Raw genomic sequence first — 17,882 nt, forward strand, 5'->3', positions numbered from 1 at the left:
ATGTTACTCTGTGTAATCTCTGTGGAGGGACAGTAGAGAGTAATTATTTTCTAACTTCAGGGTTTTAAAATTCAATTTTTAAATTGCAAAACAAAAGTTATATAAAGAACAACTACCCCACCGACTTCATTTTTTATTTTGTTTTTACAATTTTTTTTTTTTTAAGTAGTCTCCATGCCACCGTGGGGCTTTGAACTCACAACCCTGAGATCAAGAGATGCTTGTTCTACCTACTCAACCAGTCAGGCGCCCCCTACCCTGTTGACTTTATTTATTTACTTTAAAGGGTTTATTTCTTTATTTGTCAGAGAGAGAGAGAGAGAGGGAGAGCACAAGCAGGGGGAGCGGTGGGCAGAGGGAGAACAGGCCTTCCACTGAGCAAGGAGCGCTATGCGGGGCTCGATCTCAGGACCCTGGCATCATGACCTGAGCTGAAGGCAGACGCTTAAGACTGAGCCACCCAGGTGTCCCTACCCTGTTGACTTTAAATGCAAGAAGCAACACATGCCTGTGGTTAGACAAGGCACACAGCACCGGAAGAAGTGCTTTCCACCCTGACCTTCCTGGTGCTTCAGTAGCAGTCTGAAAGAAGACACAAACGTGAATATCCACATTAGCATATATCTACGTATTTCCTTTTTAGAAATTATGGTCTTGCTATACACACCAGCATACATTGTGATGCACTGTTTTCCCCCAAGTAATGCACCTTTGTGCAGTGTATCTAGTTAACAGGGCCCTACAATTCATGTCGTCATTTTGAACAAATACTCTATTTTCTGGATGTTCTGTAATTAACCAGTCTAGTCCCCTACTGTGATTAGATTACTCCTGGTTGTTTGCTATTATAAACGGTGTTTCTGCAAACATCTTTCTGTATGTATACATGCTTTTGCAGGCAATTTACTGGGGTAGATTTCTAGCATTGAAATAATCAGGTCAAAGGGTATGCACATTTTCAATACTGATACTGACAAACCACCCTCCAAAAAGATCACATGATTATATTCAAGTCCATGGTCTATGAAAGTATCTCTCCCCATATCCTTAAGCAGTTTTCTCAAACTAAACATTTTGACAATTTGATATTTGTTTTTAGAATCATTTACTCTTTTTTTCTCTAAACTGTTTTCTTTGAGACTTACCTGCTGACCACAGTACTTTGTCAGTCAGAGAGACTGAAAAATCAATGAGGAATTATGGTGGTATGTTAGTTTCCTTGTCTAAAATAGGCTTAGACTAAAAAATGATTCAGAAAAAGGTCAACCACCTAAACAAAAAGGGTGTAGTGTATACGCAAGAAGTTCACATGAGTACATAGGAAAAGGTCTATTAAGAGGCATAGAAACAAGGGGATAGCCTGTCTCATCTATTAAACTTGGAAGGTGAGGGGAACTTGCCCCAGGACACCAAGTTGGGAAGTGAGTGATCCAGATTCTGAAGCCAGCTTGTCTCAGAACCCAGCTCATAACCACCACGCCTGCAGGTTCCCTTAGAGGCTCAGCCTCCTCCTGTGGAAAAGGAGTGGTGACAGGGTGGGCAGGGGGAGGGGGCCATCCATCTGCCTTATTTACCTTGCAGGGTTGCTGGAGAAAATGGTCTTTTGTTGAGATGATGCGAATATGTGGAAATGATGAACTTGACCTGATTCACATGTAGGAATAACGTCTACAAATGACCAGCTTTCTTCAAGGTTGTTTCCTGTTGATAATGTTTACCAAAAGTGTGTCTATATCTCTGTAAGGGTTTAGCATGAAGAGATATGGGAGTCTTTAATCTGCTTTAGCAGCCCAGCCAGAGGCCAGTATTTCTAACAACCTTGGAACCTTGGAAGTGCTTATTATTCGAATTTCGTGGCCAAATGTGTCAGGCGTGGCCATTGCTCTGGAAGCCCTAAATTAAACCCAATTAACAGAGACCAGATCTTGGGAACACAAGGTTGGTATCTAGATAATACTTACACGTGGCAGCCCGTGGCCGATATCCTCTCCTGGGTCAAGGAGCAAAGGACTTCTGTTCTTAAACTGGTGCTAAGTCAAACAGCCTCAGCATCCACTTAAAACCTGTCAGCTGTTTGACTTGCTCTGGGATGTAGACGAGATCCTTAAATGACCTACGAGGCTCTATAAGACGTGATACCCCCCGTCTGCCTCTAGCTTCCTGTGGTTGTCATTAAGCTCCAAACTTGCCGGCTGCCTCTCAGTTCCTTGACAAGCCAGACTGCTCCTTTACAAATATTGCCTAGAATCTTCCTCTTCCACTTTCTTTGACCCATTATCCCTTAACTGGCCTTCAGGGAATCCGGACTAGGCTGGATTCTCCTGTACCACTCCATTGTAACACTACTATTGTAATTTTAAAATCTGTAAACCTGTGTCATTTTTTGTTTAATGCTTATCTCCTCCATTAGACTGGATCCTTCTTGAAGGCAGGGACAACCAGTGTCCTGCTCCTATCTCCAGTGTTGGACGTAAGAAATCTAAGGACCATCAGTTGAATGAATCATTGTAAAGAGGTTCTTAAGTTTAGGGCATATGGACTTCTTTATAGCCATACACCATACCATAGAAGTTCCTTCTCTCCTTCCCCAAATGTGTACTTCTACAAAAATTCACATACAACTGGGTTTTTACAGAGCTCTCTGAAGCCCACTCATCAACCCCCTAATTCTGATGACCATGAACATCAGAAAGCTGATCTTAGACTGGTGTCCCCTCCACTCGGGAATCTGTATCTTTCGGATTATTATTATTTTTTAAAGATTTTATGTATTTATTTTAGAGCGGGGCTGGTTGGTGGGGACGGTGGAGAGAGGGAAAGAATCTCAAGCACTCTATGCTGAGCACAGAGTCCGATGTGGGGCTCAATCTCACGACCCTGAGATCATGACCTGAGCTGAAATCAAGTCGGGACTGAGCCCTATAATTGATTTTTTAAAAACATTTAAAATTGTATCTTCTTGATATTCCTTTGCTCATTATGAATGTATTTTATCTTTGATAATGCTCTTAGTCTTGAAGTCTATTTTAGTTGATAGACCTCTTATGCCTACTTGCATGGCACTTTTTTTCCCATTTGTTTACTTTGAACTTATCTTTCTATTTAGTTTGTCTCTTATAGGCAGCAAATAGTCCTTTTTAGAAATGCACTCTGTCTGTAAATTTTTAATGTTAATTATCCCTATGGTGGGATTTAGGTCTACCATTTTATGTTTTCTGTTTGCTCCTCTTTTTCTTTATATCTCTGTTTTCCCTTTCCTACCTTCTTTTGAATTATGTGAATATCCAATTTATCTATTGGATTTTTGGCTATTACACCTCTTTGGGTTTTCTTTTTGGTAGTTACTCTAGGAGTTACAACATACGTACTTACTTTCTCACAGTCTGCTTAGAATAAGAATTGTAAATTCCTCATGTAAAATGTGGAAGCACGGTCACCATGTGGGTCCTTTAACCCCAACCTTTGTTATAGTTGTCATATGGGTTGCATTTAGATACATCAAAATCCTCCCCAATGTTCTAATTTTTGCTTTCGATGAAAAATAAAAGAATATAGGAAAAAGTTTTTTATATTTATCTAGATATTTACCATTTGTTGCTCTTCCTTCATTCCCAGAGATCCAAGTTTCCTTCTGGTATCATTTCCGTTCAGCATGAGGAACTTCCTTTAGCATTTCCTGTAGAATAGTTCTGACAATGACTTCTCTTAATTTTTCTTCATCTGAGGATGATTTTATTTCACCTCATTCCTCTGTGTAGGTGACTTTTCCACAATCCACCTGCTTTTATTTTTTCAGTGTCCTTAGATAGTTGCTTTTGCATTTCATCTAGTTTTTAGTTGTAACCAGTGGGAAAGACTTACATGCTTCTCTGCCAAACTAGAATAAAAATGTATTTTAATGTCATCATTTCTATGGCAAAATACATCACTAAATTAAAATCAGAGGGGGATATGGAGTTCTTACAGGAGCATGTTTCCAGATGCCCCAGAATATGCTTTTTCAACAAACACATAATAATTACAGGTGGTGGTAAATTGAAGAAATAATTTTTTTTTTACTCAACTAGAGATCACTGGTAAGTGTTCGTTGGTATTTCCTATGACTGTAATTGTTTCAGTTCCCTCGAACTCCAGGTGGTGCCCACCACTGGCATTGTCATGGCTTGCCTACTGTTGATTAACTTAGTCCCTTGATTTACTTGTTTCAGTGGACATTTAAACCATGAGCTCCAGCAGAGAAGTGACGCATCCATCCTGTTTACTGCTACACCCCCCTGGCACACAGTAGCAAATATTTCTTGAATGAAGGAGCAAAAGTATGCTGATCTTGGCATTTCAGATTCCTCCTTAGCCTTTCCTTTTTCCTTATAGCACTTACGACCATGTAAGACCATTTATTGTTTATAATTATTGTGTCATCATTTTCCTCCTACCCCTAATGTAAGCTCCAGTAGGGCAAGGATCTCTACCTCTTTAAGATAATACGGATGCATCTTAAGCACCTGGCACTGCACCAGACTTAAAAGATACTGATTGAGTGAATAGTTTAAGCAGCCCTTACCAATAATACGACAAACCTGTAATAATTCTTTCCTTTTTAAACTCAGGGGAGATTACTATGTGCTGGAAGAATACAGGACACAGGCTCTTGACTGCTGTCCTAGTACCTCTTTTGTACCTGTTCTTTTGCTGCCATTCTGGTTCCTGTCCATTCTCACTGCCTCCTCATGCAGGTACTAGGAGTTGGAAGACTCAGTCTGCACCAGGTGTTAGGAGCAGGGACTCACATTCCTTCTTTGCGGTAACCCTACCTTGGGGCACATCACTGACAAACTCGTGGAGGGGGAGCTTTTCTAAAGATCAGCACCTACAGTCTCACAGAAATAAAGCCCTTTCACAAGCTAGCTAGACATTTTTCACTACAGAGAGAGATGAAACAAACCGTAGGAAGTTTTTCTGTCTGATGATTTAATATCCTTCTGACTGGCCGTGTGACCTATGCTTAGGAGTGTGGGTTCTGAAATCAGACAGGTTCTGAAATTCAGACTCCACTGCCACCGCTTACCCTGGTCTGAGCTTATTTCCTCATCTGTAAAATGCTTACTGTAGTGTCCCATCAAATAGTAATTAAGCATAAGCATGCAATACAGGTTATCTGTTTTTCATGGACAATTATGAGTATTCTCTCCAGCCCTTTCCAGTGTTATTTTCGGATGTACCTAATATAGAAACTTCAGTGAACTAAGCTGCTTAGGAAACTTGATAATTATTTTGATAATTATTCTGTTGATAATTATTTTGTAATCTTTTGAGTATATCTTTCTGCTTTAGTCTATCACAGTGAACACGACTGGTCTTGATCGTCTGTGATGACTGAACATTCTATAGGATACAGGAATGATTTTCAGGTCATCATGCTAAAGATAAATTCTCAATGTCCAGGACTAAGAACCCTGAAAAAGGAGATCTTACTGAAATTGTCTTGACCCCAAAAACCTATCTTAGGAGTTATATATATATATTTTTAAAGATTTTATTTATTTATTTGACAGAGACAGAGACAGCCAGCGAGAGAGGGAACACAAGCAGGGGGAGTGGGAGAGGAAGAAGCAGGCCCACAGCAGAGGAGCCTGATGTGGGGCTCGATCCCACAACGCTGGGATCATGCCCTGAGCCGAAGGCAGACGCCTAACTGCTGCGCCACCCAGGCGCCCTAGGAGTTATATATTTTTCCACTATATTTTTATGCACATAAAATTATTCTAATAAAAGCAGAATATGAGGGAATCTATCATTACAGTGGGACCATTTCAAATACTTGGCCATAATCTCTCCTTAATAGCTTGCTTTTCTGTAAGGTGTTTAACTTCTTAGCAGTGCATGTGCCTATGTCCGACTGGCACATTGGGGTGTGTGTGTGTGTGTGTGTGTGCAGGTGTGTACACACACACGCACATGTGCTGTTTTCTAAAGGGCAAACAGGTGCAACTGACCACTTTAAACAGTGGGACATTATCTTCAGCCCCGCAGAAGAACTTGGAAGACACAACTTTACCTGAAAATCTCGGATGGCTCTTCTTGGAACATCCAGGGCTGTGGAGGACGGTTTCTGAAGGGCAGGTCTCCCTCTGAATTATGAGCTGGTGAACCTAGAAGGGAAACTTCCTGCTACAATAACACAGCAAGGCAATGTGATGAACACTTTTATTTACAAATATAATTAAAAGCTCTGACAGTTATCATGCTCTTCCTTGGAACCTGAAAAATGTTTTGTTTTGTTTTAAAGTGCATGCAAAAGAAGTAAAGCCTTTTTTTTTTCATCATTTTTTATTGTAAGAAAATACACAGTTTGAAAGTGTGAATAATGCAATATTTATGACCAAGATATGGGACTCAGGGAGGGGAAGGGAAATAAAGAAAAAGATCAAGATGATCTGATTGAGAGACAGTGTTGAACTCCAAATACTGAATTGGAAAAGGAGGGAGGTGGGGAGGAATAGGAGGAGGAAGTAAAAAAATTTGATCAGAGAAACAGTTAAAATACAATATGAAAATAAGTAATACCTCTCCTTAAATTCCTTCTATACACAAAATACACGATTTGCCAAAGCCCAATTTGTGCTACTGGGATTCTGTGAGCTCCTTAAGTGTATTCACATCCTCTGCAACAGCAGAAAATGATTATGATACAATCAGAATATGCTGAAGACAAGTTAAACTCTTGCCAGCAGGTTCTTAAAAATCACAAGATCTCTTCACCCCACCCACCCCCCATCCCCAAAAAAGTAATAATATGTCACCACTGATATGTACATCACAATTAGTTTCTGTAAAATGTATCAAATTTTCAATCTTTAATAAAACTTTGTTTTTTTTTTTATTCCTGATGAATAAATACCAAAAAAATAAAATAAAATAAAATAATGCAGCAGCTAGTTAAGGTGTAAGGCTGCGGATATTGTGTCTCTCTCCCCCTTGGCATTTATTATTATTATTATTTTTTTGCTTTACTTTCACAGATTGGTGGTAATGACTGATTGCTTAAAGCAATATATATCCTTTTTTTGTTGTTGTTGTTGTTGTTGGTTTATTGTTTTGTTAAAACTGTCTCCAAAATTTTCACTGAAACATTTTGAATCACATCAATACTGTGACGTGTACTATGAATAGAAGAGATGGCCAGGTTTTGGCCAGCACTGAAAGTTGACACGGGGGGAGGAAGGGGCCCCTGATGGAGTAAGAATAAACAGGCACTAGTCCGACACGATGTCAGTAAGAGTAAGAGAGAGAGAGAGTGAGAGCAACGCCCGTTAAAATGGGGAATGTGGTTTTGCAGGGTCTGAATTTTTTTGTTTTCTTTTTCTTTTTCTTTTTTTTTTTTTGTAAATGGCAAAAAAATTTAATCTCATCTATAGTCCTCCTTAGGAAAATCTAATGTAACCAAATTCCCAAATCCCATTCTGAGGCTCTCCATGTCAAAAGTTTCAATCTCTCGCTCTTGCCTTTCCAATAGGTACTTTATTCTCTCGCTGCGTTCCTTCTGAAGGGCAGCCAGCTCTTCTTCAATCTGAAACAAGCACAATGAACAGTTCTTAATGGAAAAGATCTCCCTGCAGGCACCTGCAAACACACACCGGTCACGTACATGCACACATATGACACACAAACACACAGGAACTCAGAGTAAACTAGATTGGGAAAGGCTGGGAGAATCCTGGGATAAATGTTTTGTACCTCATCCATTATATTTAAAATTTGCTCACAAGAATAAAAATGTTTGGGGCCCACCTGGGGCTAGTACTACCATTCTAGCAAACCAAGCAGCTGGGCTGATCTAGGTCAGTGTCCTGTCTCAGCAGGAGATGGCTCAGGAGAAGCTCAAAGACACTCAAGCACAATTAGATAGCACTGCTTTCCCATAGAGAGCCAAATGCCCCCGGGGTCATTAGCAATTTAGTTCTAGAACAGGAGCTGTGAAAATAGTCTCTTATGTTGGTCTCAGGGAAGTACCAGAAGAAAGTACAAATAACCCGTTAAGCAAATCAATGCTTAACAGCTTTGAGATGCTTTAGAAATCTTTTCCACTTCATATTCTTCAGTAATATTTAAAGCAATGAGTATTTCAATTCTGATAACATTTATCATGCATGGCAATATCAGCCTCTCTCCATTTTAATTTTTTTATAGAGCCCTGCTGGTGATTTCTTTTGGCTTAGAAAGAGCTGAAAATAAAAACCAAATCTGCATCTGGCTTCCTCATACCATTTAGCAGCCGTGCTATCAGCTCATAGCACCTTTCATGAATGTCTTATCAACTGCCCCATCACCCATGCCATTCTTCTGCTGTGAAGGTGTAGGCTTTCCTAGCAGAGTAACAGAAAGAGGCTGTGGGGTCAGATTTATGCGAGTAACTTAACCATTTGGAGCCTTAGTGTCCTGCCTGTGGAATGGAGATTATGCCTACCTCTTAGGGGTACTAGGAGGATAAAAGCAGATAATAAGTGAACAGTGCCTAGTTTAGGTACACAGGCAGGGCTCCGTAAATGGCAATTCCCTGGGCCATGGTCCAACCTCCACCCAACTGTACAGGACCCAGAGTAACACTCTTATACCTTCTGCTCAAGATGTGCTCTGCGTAGAGACACCCTCTGCTCTAGCTTCTGGAGCTCACGTTCATGTTGTGCCTCTGTTTGCATCTTGATTTTGCTCTGGTAGGCATTGAGCAGCTCCATTTCCTGCTGGAGCTGTAGCCTCAAGGCCTGGCATTCCGCTTCTTGAGCCTCATCTAGCCGTAACTGCGGGCACAAAAGACACACACTGTAATTCACTCCTAGCTTACAGCACCTGGTGACTACTGGAAGAGGTTTCCTTGTTTGGACTGAAACAGGTCCCCTCAGAAAAACAGATGCCCTGGGTACATTCAGAGTTAGGAATCAAAAATAGTACGTTCTGCCCCACGGGTTACAAAAATCTACAAACACATTCTTAAAACATTCTTAAGAAAATGAAAACATTCTTTTCTTAAGAAAAACTGGTTTTCTTAAAAACCACACTAGCAGGAGTCAGGAAGGCTACATGCTCCGGTGATTAAGCCTGTGGGTTTTGGAGGTAGACTCCTGAACTTGAAATCTAGGCTCCACAATTCACTCAGGTATGTCGCCTTGAGAAGTTACCCCTCCAGGTCTCATGCTTTTCCTCTCAAGAAAATAACAGTAATAGTTCCTACTGTCTAAGACTGGTATGAGGATTAAATGAAAGAATTCATATGAAATCCTAGGCATAGTTCTAGATGCATACCAAGCGTTCTGTAAATAGTAGCTGTTATTATTTTGGCTCAAGCCATTTCCATATGTATATATCTTTAACCCTAAAAACCACCACCTAATTAGATATCCTTAGCTCTAAAAAAACGAGTCCAATCTCCATTACACTTGAGGACTATCCCACAGTACAGTTATGCTCCTAGCAAGTAATGTTGGTCCCTATAGATGGCTATACAAGTTATCTTGCTGGCCAACCAAAGTGGTTCAAAATCTCTTCCCCACATAAGATTGCCTGGATGATCTTAAGGGACATATTCTGGTTTGAAGCAGTAAAGTCCAGATTATAACACAGGCTGATAGAGTTCCTTGCTCCTTATGGCACCTGAACTTTGTATTTACACACCATGCTACTGATTCTCTATGAGGAATGGGGAAAGCCAGCCAATCTTGAGGAATGGGGAAAGCCAGCCAATCTTTCAATGAGCATAATTGGAGGTTTGGGGCCATTAGTGGGACTATGTTTTGTGGTTGATGATCCTCCTGTCCCAGGCTTGGTTTTGTCTAAATTGATCAGGCCCTCAGTTCAGCTGGGAACTAGGAGATTAGAATTCTTGAATTAGACAGTTCTGTCAACCCTAAGTTTATCCACATGTTTCCATACAGACACTTATTTTCCATTTTAGGCTTTCTTCCCTAATTTGTACACTTTTTGACAATTAACAATATTCTCAATATCTTGATTAAGAAGCTTCTAGAAATGTTATTAGAATAGTTTTAGAAAGTTATCTGCACAGTGTATTCTTCAGTGCTTTTGGAGAAATACATATGAACATGAAATAAATAACATAATCATATTTCCAAAGCATTTTCTAGTAATTAATCCTACCCAGCTTTCACTAAAATCCACTGAAGAGGATACCTCTTTTCTCATTTTCCCAATGAGAAATGAAGGGAGAAGAGACACAAAAGTCACTACACAGCAGGAACAGCCTTATAGCTAAATGCCAAAGGGTTTACTGGCTCCCAGTAAGATTTATCAATTCCTTCTTGACATGGGAGTTTCCTTACCAATAAAGGGAATGAAAGTGGGTTCTTTTCTAAATGTCTTTGTTAATTGTTACGAGCCCTGGTCAAATGGGTGATAGAGGCTCATCCTATAGGCAGCTTAGTCCATTGAAACATCTCTATCTTATTTCTGGCATTCTCTTATTAATGTCCGTAACCATGTAATTTTGTACGAGCTCTGACTCTGTAAAAGTGCTAGTATAGAAATCAGAGAGGATATTCCACTATCTGCTATTCGTCACCCCAAAGTTGCACATATCAAATCCATTAAAATGTTTTATAGGAGTGCAGGTAAATATCAGGTCTGTTTCCTAAAGTGGATTAACATGAAAGGATGTGATGATAGCTGCATAATGTAGTATGGCCAGGCTTACGGGCTCCCCATGAAATGGGGTCAAATCCCAGCTTCATCACTACTTAGCTAATTACCATTATGTGAGCCTCTAAGCCAGGAGTTGGCATGTTATGGCCCAAGGGCCAAATCTGGCCTGCTGCCTATTTTTGTCAATAAGGTTTTATTGGAACACAGACATGTTCATTCATTTACGTACCACCTAGGGCTGCTTTTGCTTGACAACAGCAGAGTTGAGTGCTGTGACAGCGACCCTGTGGTCCACAAAGCCTCCAATACTTACTACCTGCCCCTCTACAGAAATAGTTTGCCAACTCTTGCTCTAAACAAGTGGCTTTACCTCAATAAACCTTAATTTCCTTGCAGGTAAATTAGGGTTAAACCAATAACTACTTCAAAGGTCAAAGGGGTTGCACAAGAATGAAATAACACTTAAAACATACCCAAAACAGTGGCTGGCACATGGTAAGCAGTCACTAAAGGATAGTGGCATTTAACATACCTACTTTTATCTCCTTCCTGCCTCAGGAGAAAGGGTATTTCCCTCCTTTTATTCAAGGGCAATCCTGAAACTATATTCCTGATCCCATTCTGTCCATCTTACATAACAGGCATACATTGAGCACTTGCTGTGATGAGGAATCGTTGTAGATGCTGATGACACAAAGATGAACAAGACAAAAATCCTATCAGCCTTGGTGTCCCTACCAACTCTCCCCTCTCCTCACCCTTAACCTCTCCTGTACTTCTCATTCCCACCTACCCCTTACTTATGTAGTAAGGTATCTTTATCGTATCTGACTCCCAGCAGCATTTAATACTGTGGATTGCCCTGTCCTTCTCGAAATCTTTCTCTAGTCTTCTGAGATACCATACCCTCTTGGTTTTTCCCTCCCTCCTCTCCTTTCCAGCTACTCCCTACCTTCTTCCTCTAATTTCTCTTCCTAAGGAATCTCGTCTGTTCCCAAGGTCACAAGTACCATCTATACATGGATGATTCCCACTTCTTCACCTCTATTTCAGACTTCCCTTTTGAGGCCCAGGCTAACCTACCCAGTCTGCTAGAGACATCTTCACCTGGATGGTGCCCAGGCCACTCAAGCTCAGCATGACTATTAGTTTATCATCATTCCCTTCCCTCTTCCCCAGGCTGCTCCACTTCCTTCTTTACCGTATAGGTAAGTGGCATCATCATCCACCGTTTTGTTAAAACTAGAGACTGGAAGTTAACCTTAATCCCTCATGCTCCACATTTACTCTGTAACTAAATGCTTTCACTTCCACCTCCTGCCTAGCTCTCAAATTTCATCACTTTCTCTTTCATCCCATCTGCCCCCTTCTGGTCTAGCCACCACTTGCTCCTGCCCAGGTAAAAGCAGCAACTTTATACAGTATCTCCTGAGATCCATCTGACCATCTCCCAGGCTATTCTCCACCTGTCACTGGAGTGATCATTCAAAAATGCATATCTGATGTCATCCCCCCCTCCCTTAATGCTCTTCAATGGCCTCCCAATGCTTTTAGGATCAAGAGCAAAATCCTTTAGAAAGCTTACAAGCCCCTCCATGATCTGGCCTGTCTAACCCTCCAGTCTTATTCTCATTTGGTCTCTCATTCTCTATATTCCAAATATAATGGACTCAGTTCATTAGAAGTGCCACTATTTCCTCTTTCTTTACCAATGCAGTTCCTTTGCCTAGAATGTGCTCCCTACACCTCAGCTTGTCTATGAGAGGCCTTTCCTGACTCTCCACACCAGCATACTCTCTTGGTTACACTCTGTTGGCACGCTGCACTTCCTCTGCCATTACACAGAGTAGGGTTTTTCAATGTGTTTCCTCACTTTTCCAAAGTGTTTCCTCACTTTTCCATAAGTTCCATGAAGACATGATCGATGACTGTCTTATTCATCACAGTACCACAGGGTACCTGGGGCACAGGAGGGCACTCAATAAATACTTACTGGATGGATTAACGAATGAATGACTGAATGATTGAATGAATACACTGATTCCTACCTCTGACCTCACGTTTAAGCCTTTCCTCCAAAAACAGAAGGGCTCCTTCAACTGTCTATTCCTCTAGCTACAGTTCTTTCACCTTTCCGTCGCTGATGAGCGGCTGGGAAAAGGAATCTCGTGTACAGTTTCTACCTCACTTTATAGCGTATTGTAGTATTCACTACAATATCTTCCACTCCGACCAGTACACTGATTGTCTGTGATAGTCACTGGACAAATTTCCTGCAAGGTCCAACTGGTCTCTCTGCCACATTTGAAATGATCAGCTAGAAGCTTCTGTTCTGGTGTCCGTGACATGCTCTCTTCAAGTCCCCTCCCACATTAATTATTTATCTCCTTTGGTCCGCTTCTCTTCCACCTTCAAATGGTGGCGTCCGCAGCTCTGTTCTTAGTCCCCTTCCTAATAAAATCTCCTTTCCCTAGAAGGTCTTAGGCATCCCCCATCTAACATGGATGTCTAGCTACCTGTCTTGTGTCCTAACACTCTCTTGAACTATAGATTTCCATCTCTGTACCTCTCTACCTGGATACCCACATAGCTCAGGTAGCATGTCTAAAACTTAGTCAATTATCTGCCAGACATCCAAACTCACCCTTCCTTCTATTTTTTTTAATCTTGGTAAAATGATGACCCATTCCACTGTTATCAAACCTACCTCCCAAATTAGTCCTGGAGCTCTATCTCTTCTAATTCCTAAATATTTCTCAAATCCTTCTCCCTCCTCACCATCTCCAGGAGCATGTTTTCAGTTCAGGGTTTCATTACTTTTTTTCCTGGGCTCTAATAGTTTCCTAACAGGTCTCTTTACCTACAGTTGCCAAATTATTGCCAGTATCTTTCTAGATCACAAATCTGATCCTGTCACTTTTCTTTTTAAAACAAGCTTCAGCAGATCCCCATTGTTTATAGAACGATGTCCAAATTCCTGACTTTCGAGGGTCTGATCCCCAACTATTCACCTGCTTCCCTTTATACTCCTGCCATATCAACCACTCATTCCTCAAACGCACTGTCCTCTTTCAGGCCTTGCGTCTTTGCATTTGCTATGTCCTCTGCTGGGAATAACTTTTTCCTCTTCTGCCTGTTTGACAAACTATTACTCTTTAAGACCCATTTCCTTGTGAAAGCTTCACTGAATCACAGGCAAGCTCCCACCCCTGGATTACCGAGACCTTTATGACCTCTCCGTTTTCGGCTCCCATAAATCCTCCTTGAACTTTAGACTCACACCAAAGTTCTTTCAGGCCCCAAATACACACTTTCCATCTTTTGAACCCTTCCCCATGTAGGTCCCTTTCCATGGGGGCTGTTTACCAGTACCTTCCTTCAAACTTCTTGGCTCTTGCTGGTAAGCTTTCCCTAGACCAGATTAGATGCTCTTATACTTATACTCCCATAGCACCCCCCACCCCGCACCTCCCACTTCAAAGCATTTATTATGCTTTTTTTTTTATTATTATTGCTTAGTTCTCTGACTTCCTTGCTTGGCTAACAAAAAGTGTGAAGATGGGGATCANGATGCTCTTATACTTATACTCCCATAGCACCCCCCACCCCGCACCTCCCACTTCAAAGCATTTATTATGCTTCTTTTTTATTATTATTGCTTAGTTCTCTGACTTCTTTGCTTGGCTAACAAAAAGTGTGAAGATGGGGATCGNTCCCTCCCTCCTCTCCTTTCCAGCTACTCCCTACCTTCTTCCTCTAATTTCTCTTCCTAAGGAATCTCGTCTGTTCCCAAGGTCACAAGTACCATCTATACATGGATGATTCCCACTTCTTCACCTCTATTTCAGACTTCCCTTTTGAGGCCCAGGCTAACCTACCCAGTCTGCTAGAGACATCTTCACCTGGATGGTGCCCAGGCCACTCAAGCTCAGCATGACTATTAGTTTATCATCATTCCCTTCCCTCTTCCCCAGGCTGCTCCACTTCCTTCTTTACCGTATAGGTAAGTGGCATCATCATCCACCGTTTTGTTAAAACTAGAGACTGGAAGTTAACCTTAATCCCTCATGCTCCACATTTACTCTGTAACTAAATGCTTTCACTTCCACCTCCTGCCTAGCTCTCAAATTTCATCACTTTCTCTTTCATCCCATCTGCCCCCTTCTGGTCTAGCCACCACTTGCTCCTGCCCAGGTAAAAGCAGCAACTTTATACAGTATCTCCTGAGATCCATCTGACCATCTCCCAGGCTATTCTCCACCTGTCACTGGAGTGATCATTCAAAAATGCATATCTGATGTCATCCCCCCCTCCCTTAATGCTCTTCAATGGCCTCCCAATGCTTTTAGGATCAAGAGCAAAATCCTTTAGAAAGCTTACAAGCCCCTCCATGATCTGGCCTGTCTAACCCTCCAGTCTTATTCTCATTTGGTCTCTCATTCTCTATATTCCAAATATAATGGACTCAGTTCATTAGAAGTGCCACTATTTCCTCTTTCTTTACCAATGCAGTTCCTTTGCCTAGAATGTGCTCCCTACACCTCAGCTTGTCTATGAGAGGCCTTTCCTGACTCTCCACACCAGCATACTCTCTTGGTTACACTCTGTTGGCACGCTGCACTTCCTCTGCCATTACACAGAGTAGGGTTTTTCAATGTGTTTCCTCACTTTTCCAAAGTGTTTCCTCACTTTTCCATAAGTTCCATGAAGACATGATCGATGACTGTCTTATTCATCACAGTACCACAGGGTACCTGGGGCACAGGAGGGCACTCAATAAATACTTACTGGATGGATTAACGAATGAATGACTGAATGATTGAATGAATACACTGATTCCTACCTCTGACCTCACGTTTAAGCCTTTCCTCCAAAAACAGAAGGGCTCCTTCAACTGTCTATTCCTCTAGCTACAGTTCTTTCACCTTTCCGTCGCTGATGAGCGGCTGGGAAAAGGAATCTCGTGTACAGTTTCTACCTCACTTTATAGCGTATTGTAGTATTCACTACAATATCTTCCACTCCGACCAGTACACTGATTGTCTGTGATAGTCACTGGACAAATTTCCTGCAAGGTCCAACTGGTCTCTCTGCCACATTTGAAATGATCAGCTAGAAGCTTCTGTTCTGGTGTCCGTGACATGCTCTCTTCAAGTCCCCTCCCACATTAATTATTTATCTCCTTTGGTCCGCTTCTCTTCCACCTTCAAATGGTGGCGTCCGCAGCTCTGTTCTTAGTCCCCTTCCTAATAAAATCTCCTTTCCCTAGAAGGTCTTAGGCATCCCCCATCTAACATGGATGTCTAGCTACCTGTCTTGTGTCCTAACACTCTCTTGAACTATAGATTTCCATCTCTGTACCTCTCTACCTGGATACCCACATAGCTCAGGTAGCATGTCTAAAACTTAGTCAATTATCTGCCAGACATCCAAACTCACCCTTCCTTCTATTTTTTTTAATCTTGGTAAAATGATGACCCATTCCACTGTTATCAAACCTACCTCCCAAATTAGTCCTGGAGCTCTATCTCTTCTAATTCCTAAATATTTCTCAAATCCTTCTCCCTCCTCACCATCTCCAGGAGCATGTTTTCAGTTCAGGGTTTCATTACTTTTTTTCCTGGGCTCTAATAGTTTCCTAACAGGTCTCTTTACCTACAGTTGCCAAATTATTGCCAGTATCTTTCTAGATCACAAATCTGATCCTGTCACTTTTCTTTTTAAAACAAGCTTCAGCAGATCCCCATTGTTTATAGAACGATGTCCAAACTCCTGACTTTCAAGGGTCTGATCCCCAACTATTCACCTGCTTCCCTTTATACTCCTGCCATATCAACCACTCATTCCTCAAATGCACTGTCCTCTTTCAGGCCTTGCGTCTTTGCATTTGCTATGTCCTCTGCTGGGAATAACTTTTTCCTCTTCTGCCTGTTTGACAAACTATTACTCTTTAAGACCCATTTCCTTGTGAAAGCTTCACTGAATCACAGGCAAGCTCCCACCCCTGGATTACCGAGACCTTTATGACCTCTCCGTTTTCGGCTCCCATAAATCCTCCTTGAACTTTAGACTCACACCAAAGTTCTTTCAGGCCCCAAATACACACTTTCCATCTTTTGAACCCTTCCCCATGTAGGTCCCTTTCCATGGGGGCTGTTTACTTCAGCACCTTCCTTCAAACTTCTTGGCTCTTGCTGGTAAGCTTTCCCTAGACCAGATTAGATGCTCTTATACTTATACTCCCATAGCACCCCCCACCCCGCACCTCCCACTTCAAAGCATTTATTATGCTTCTTTTTTATTATTATTGCTTAGTTCTCTGACTTCTTTGCTTGGCTAACAAAAAGTGTGAAGATGGGGATCAATTGTTGTCTCTCTAGCTTATTACTCTATCTCTGAGCCCAGCAGAGTGCTGGACACAGATGCTTAGTAAAAGTTTATTGAATGAATGTGTCTGTGTGTCTTATTCATTTGTGCCTGACATTAGTTGTGCCATCTTTGTTGAACGAAAACATATTATATGCTGTATCTATCATATCTTGCCCTCAAAGTCCCTATGTGCCACGGTTCTGATTGAGCATGTTACTCCTTGAGTTCCATCTTATAAGACACACTCCAGCAAGTATCCACTTTGGCTTGGCTTTATTCAGCGTCGTCACTTCCTCAGTTCTTTGGTTAGAAAAACACCAATATCCTAAACTTGTGCAAGAATCATCTTGGGAACAAAAGGCTGGATCTTGAATTTTCTTGATTCCCAAAGCTCTTGAAGCTGTGGCACCGAACCTAACCACTTACCGCTTGAGAGGCCATCATTTCATTTATACTCTGTTCATACTGCTCTGCCAAAATGGCAAGTTTTCTTGTCTGCTCATCTTTCAGTGTCTTTAAGATTGTTTTGTGCTCATTCTTTGGAGTAACTTCCAACTGGTGATTCTTGAGTGCTTTATACTGTTTGGTCTGTACTTTGCAAGTGTCCTGAAACTGTTTTTTAATTTGCATTTCCATGGCCTGTGTAGAAAAAGTGACAAAAGGAAAATAAAGACACATTAGTAAATACAGAAAGCCTTCCATTCCAATAACAATACAGGTGCTGGGACCAGTTGTCTTTTGGCGCAGTGACCCACATTACCAGTCAGTAATAATGAAGATAATACAGACAAGAGTAAACTACCAATACTTTTGGTCTTATATTAAACAAATATAAGTAATTTTGACTTTACGAACGGATTTTT

General features: G+C 41.3%; 1 protein-coding gene across 5 annotated transcripts in view; it reads right to left on the reverse strand.

Moving 5' to 3' along the window:
• Positions 1–6,186: 6,186 nt before the first annotated feature.
• The window catches only part of TAOK3 (TAO kinase 3), a 183,189-nt gene continuing 171,493 nt past the window's right edge, over positions 6,187–17,882 (reverse strand). For all 5 annotated transcript variants that reach the window (XM_034637788.1, XM_002919675.4, XM_034637786.1 and 2 more), the window contains 3 exons: positions 17,446–17,658; positions 8,613–8,795; positions 6,187–7,567 (listed from right to left, as the gene is read on the reverse strand). In XM_034637788.1, coding sequence (XP_034493679.1) covers positions 7,406–7,567; positions 8,613–8,795; positions 17,446–17,658 — 558 coding nt within the window. In that variant the 3' untranslated portion in view covers positions 6,187–7,405. The remainder of the gene's footprint in view (positions 7,568–8,612; positions 8,796–17,445; positions 17,659–17,882) is intronic.

This window comes from Ailuropoda melanoleuca, chromosome 12 (assembly GCF_002007445.2).
Source record: "Ailuropoda melanoleuca isolate Jingjing chromosome 12, ASM200744v2, whole genome shotgun sequence".
Taxonomy (NCBI): Eukaryota; Metazoa; Chordata; class Mammalia; order Carnivora; family Ursidae; genus Ailuropoda; species Ailuropoda melanoleuca.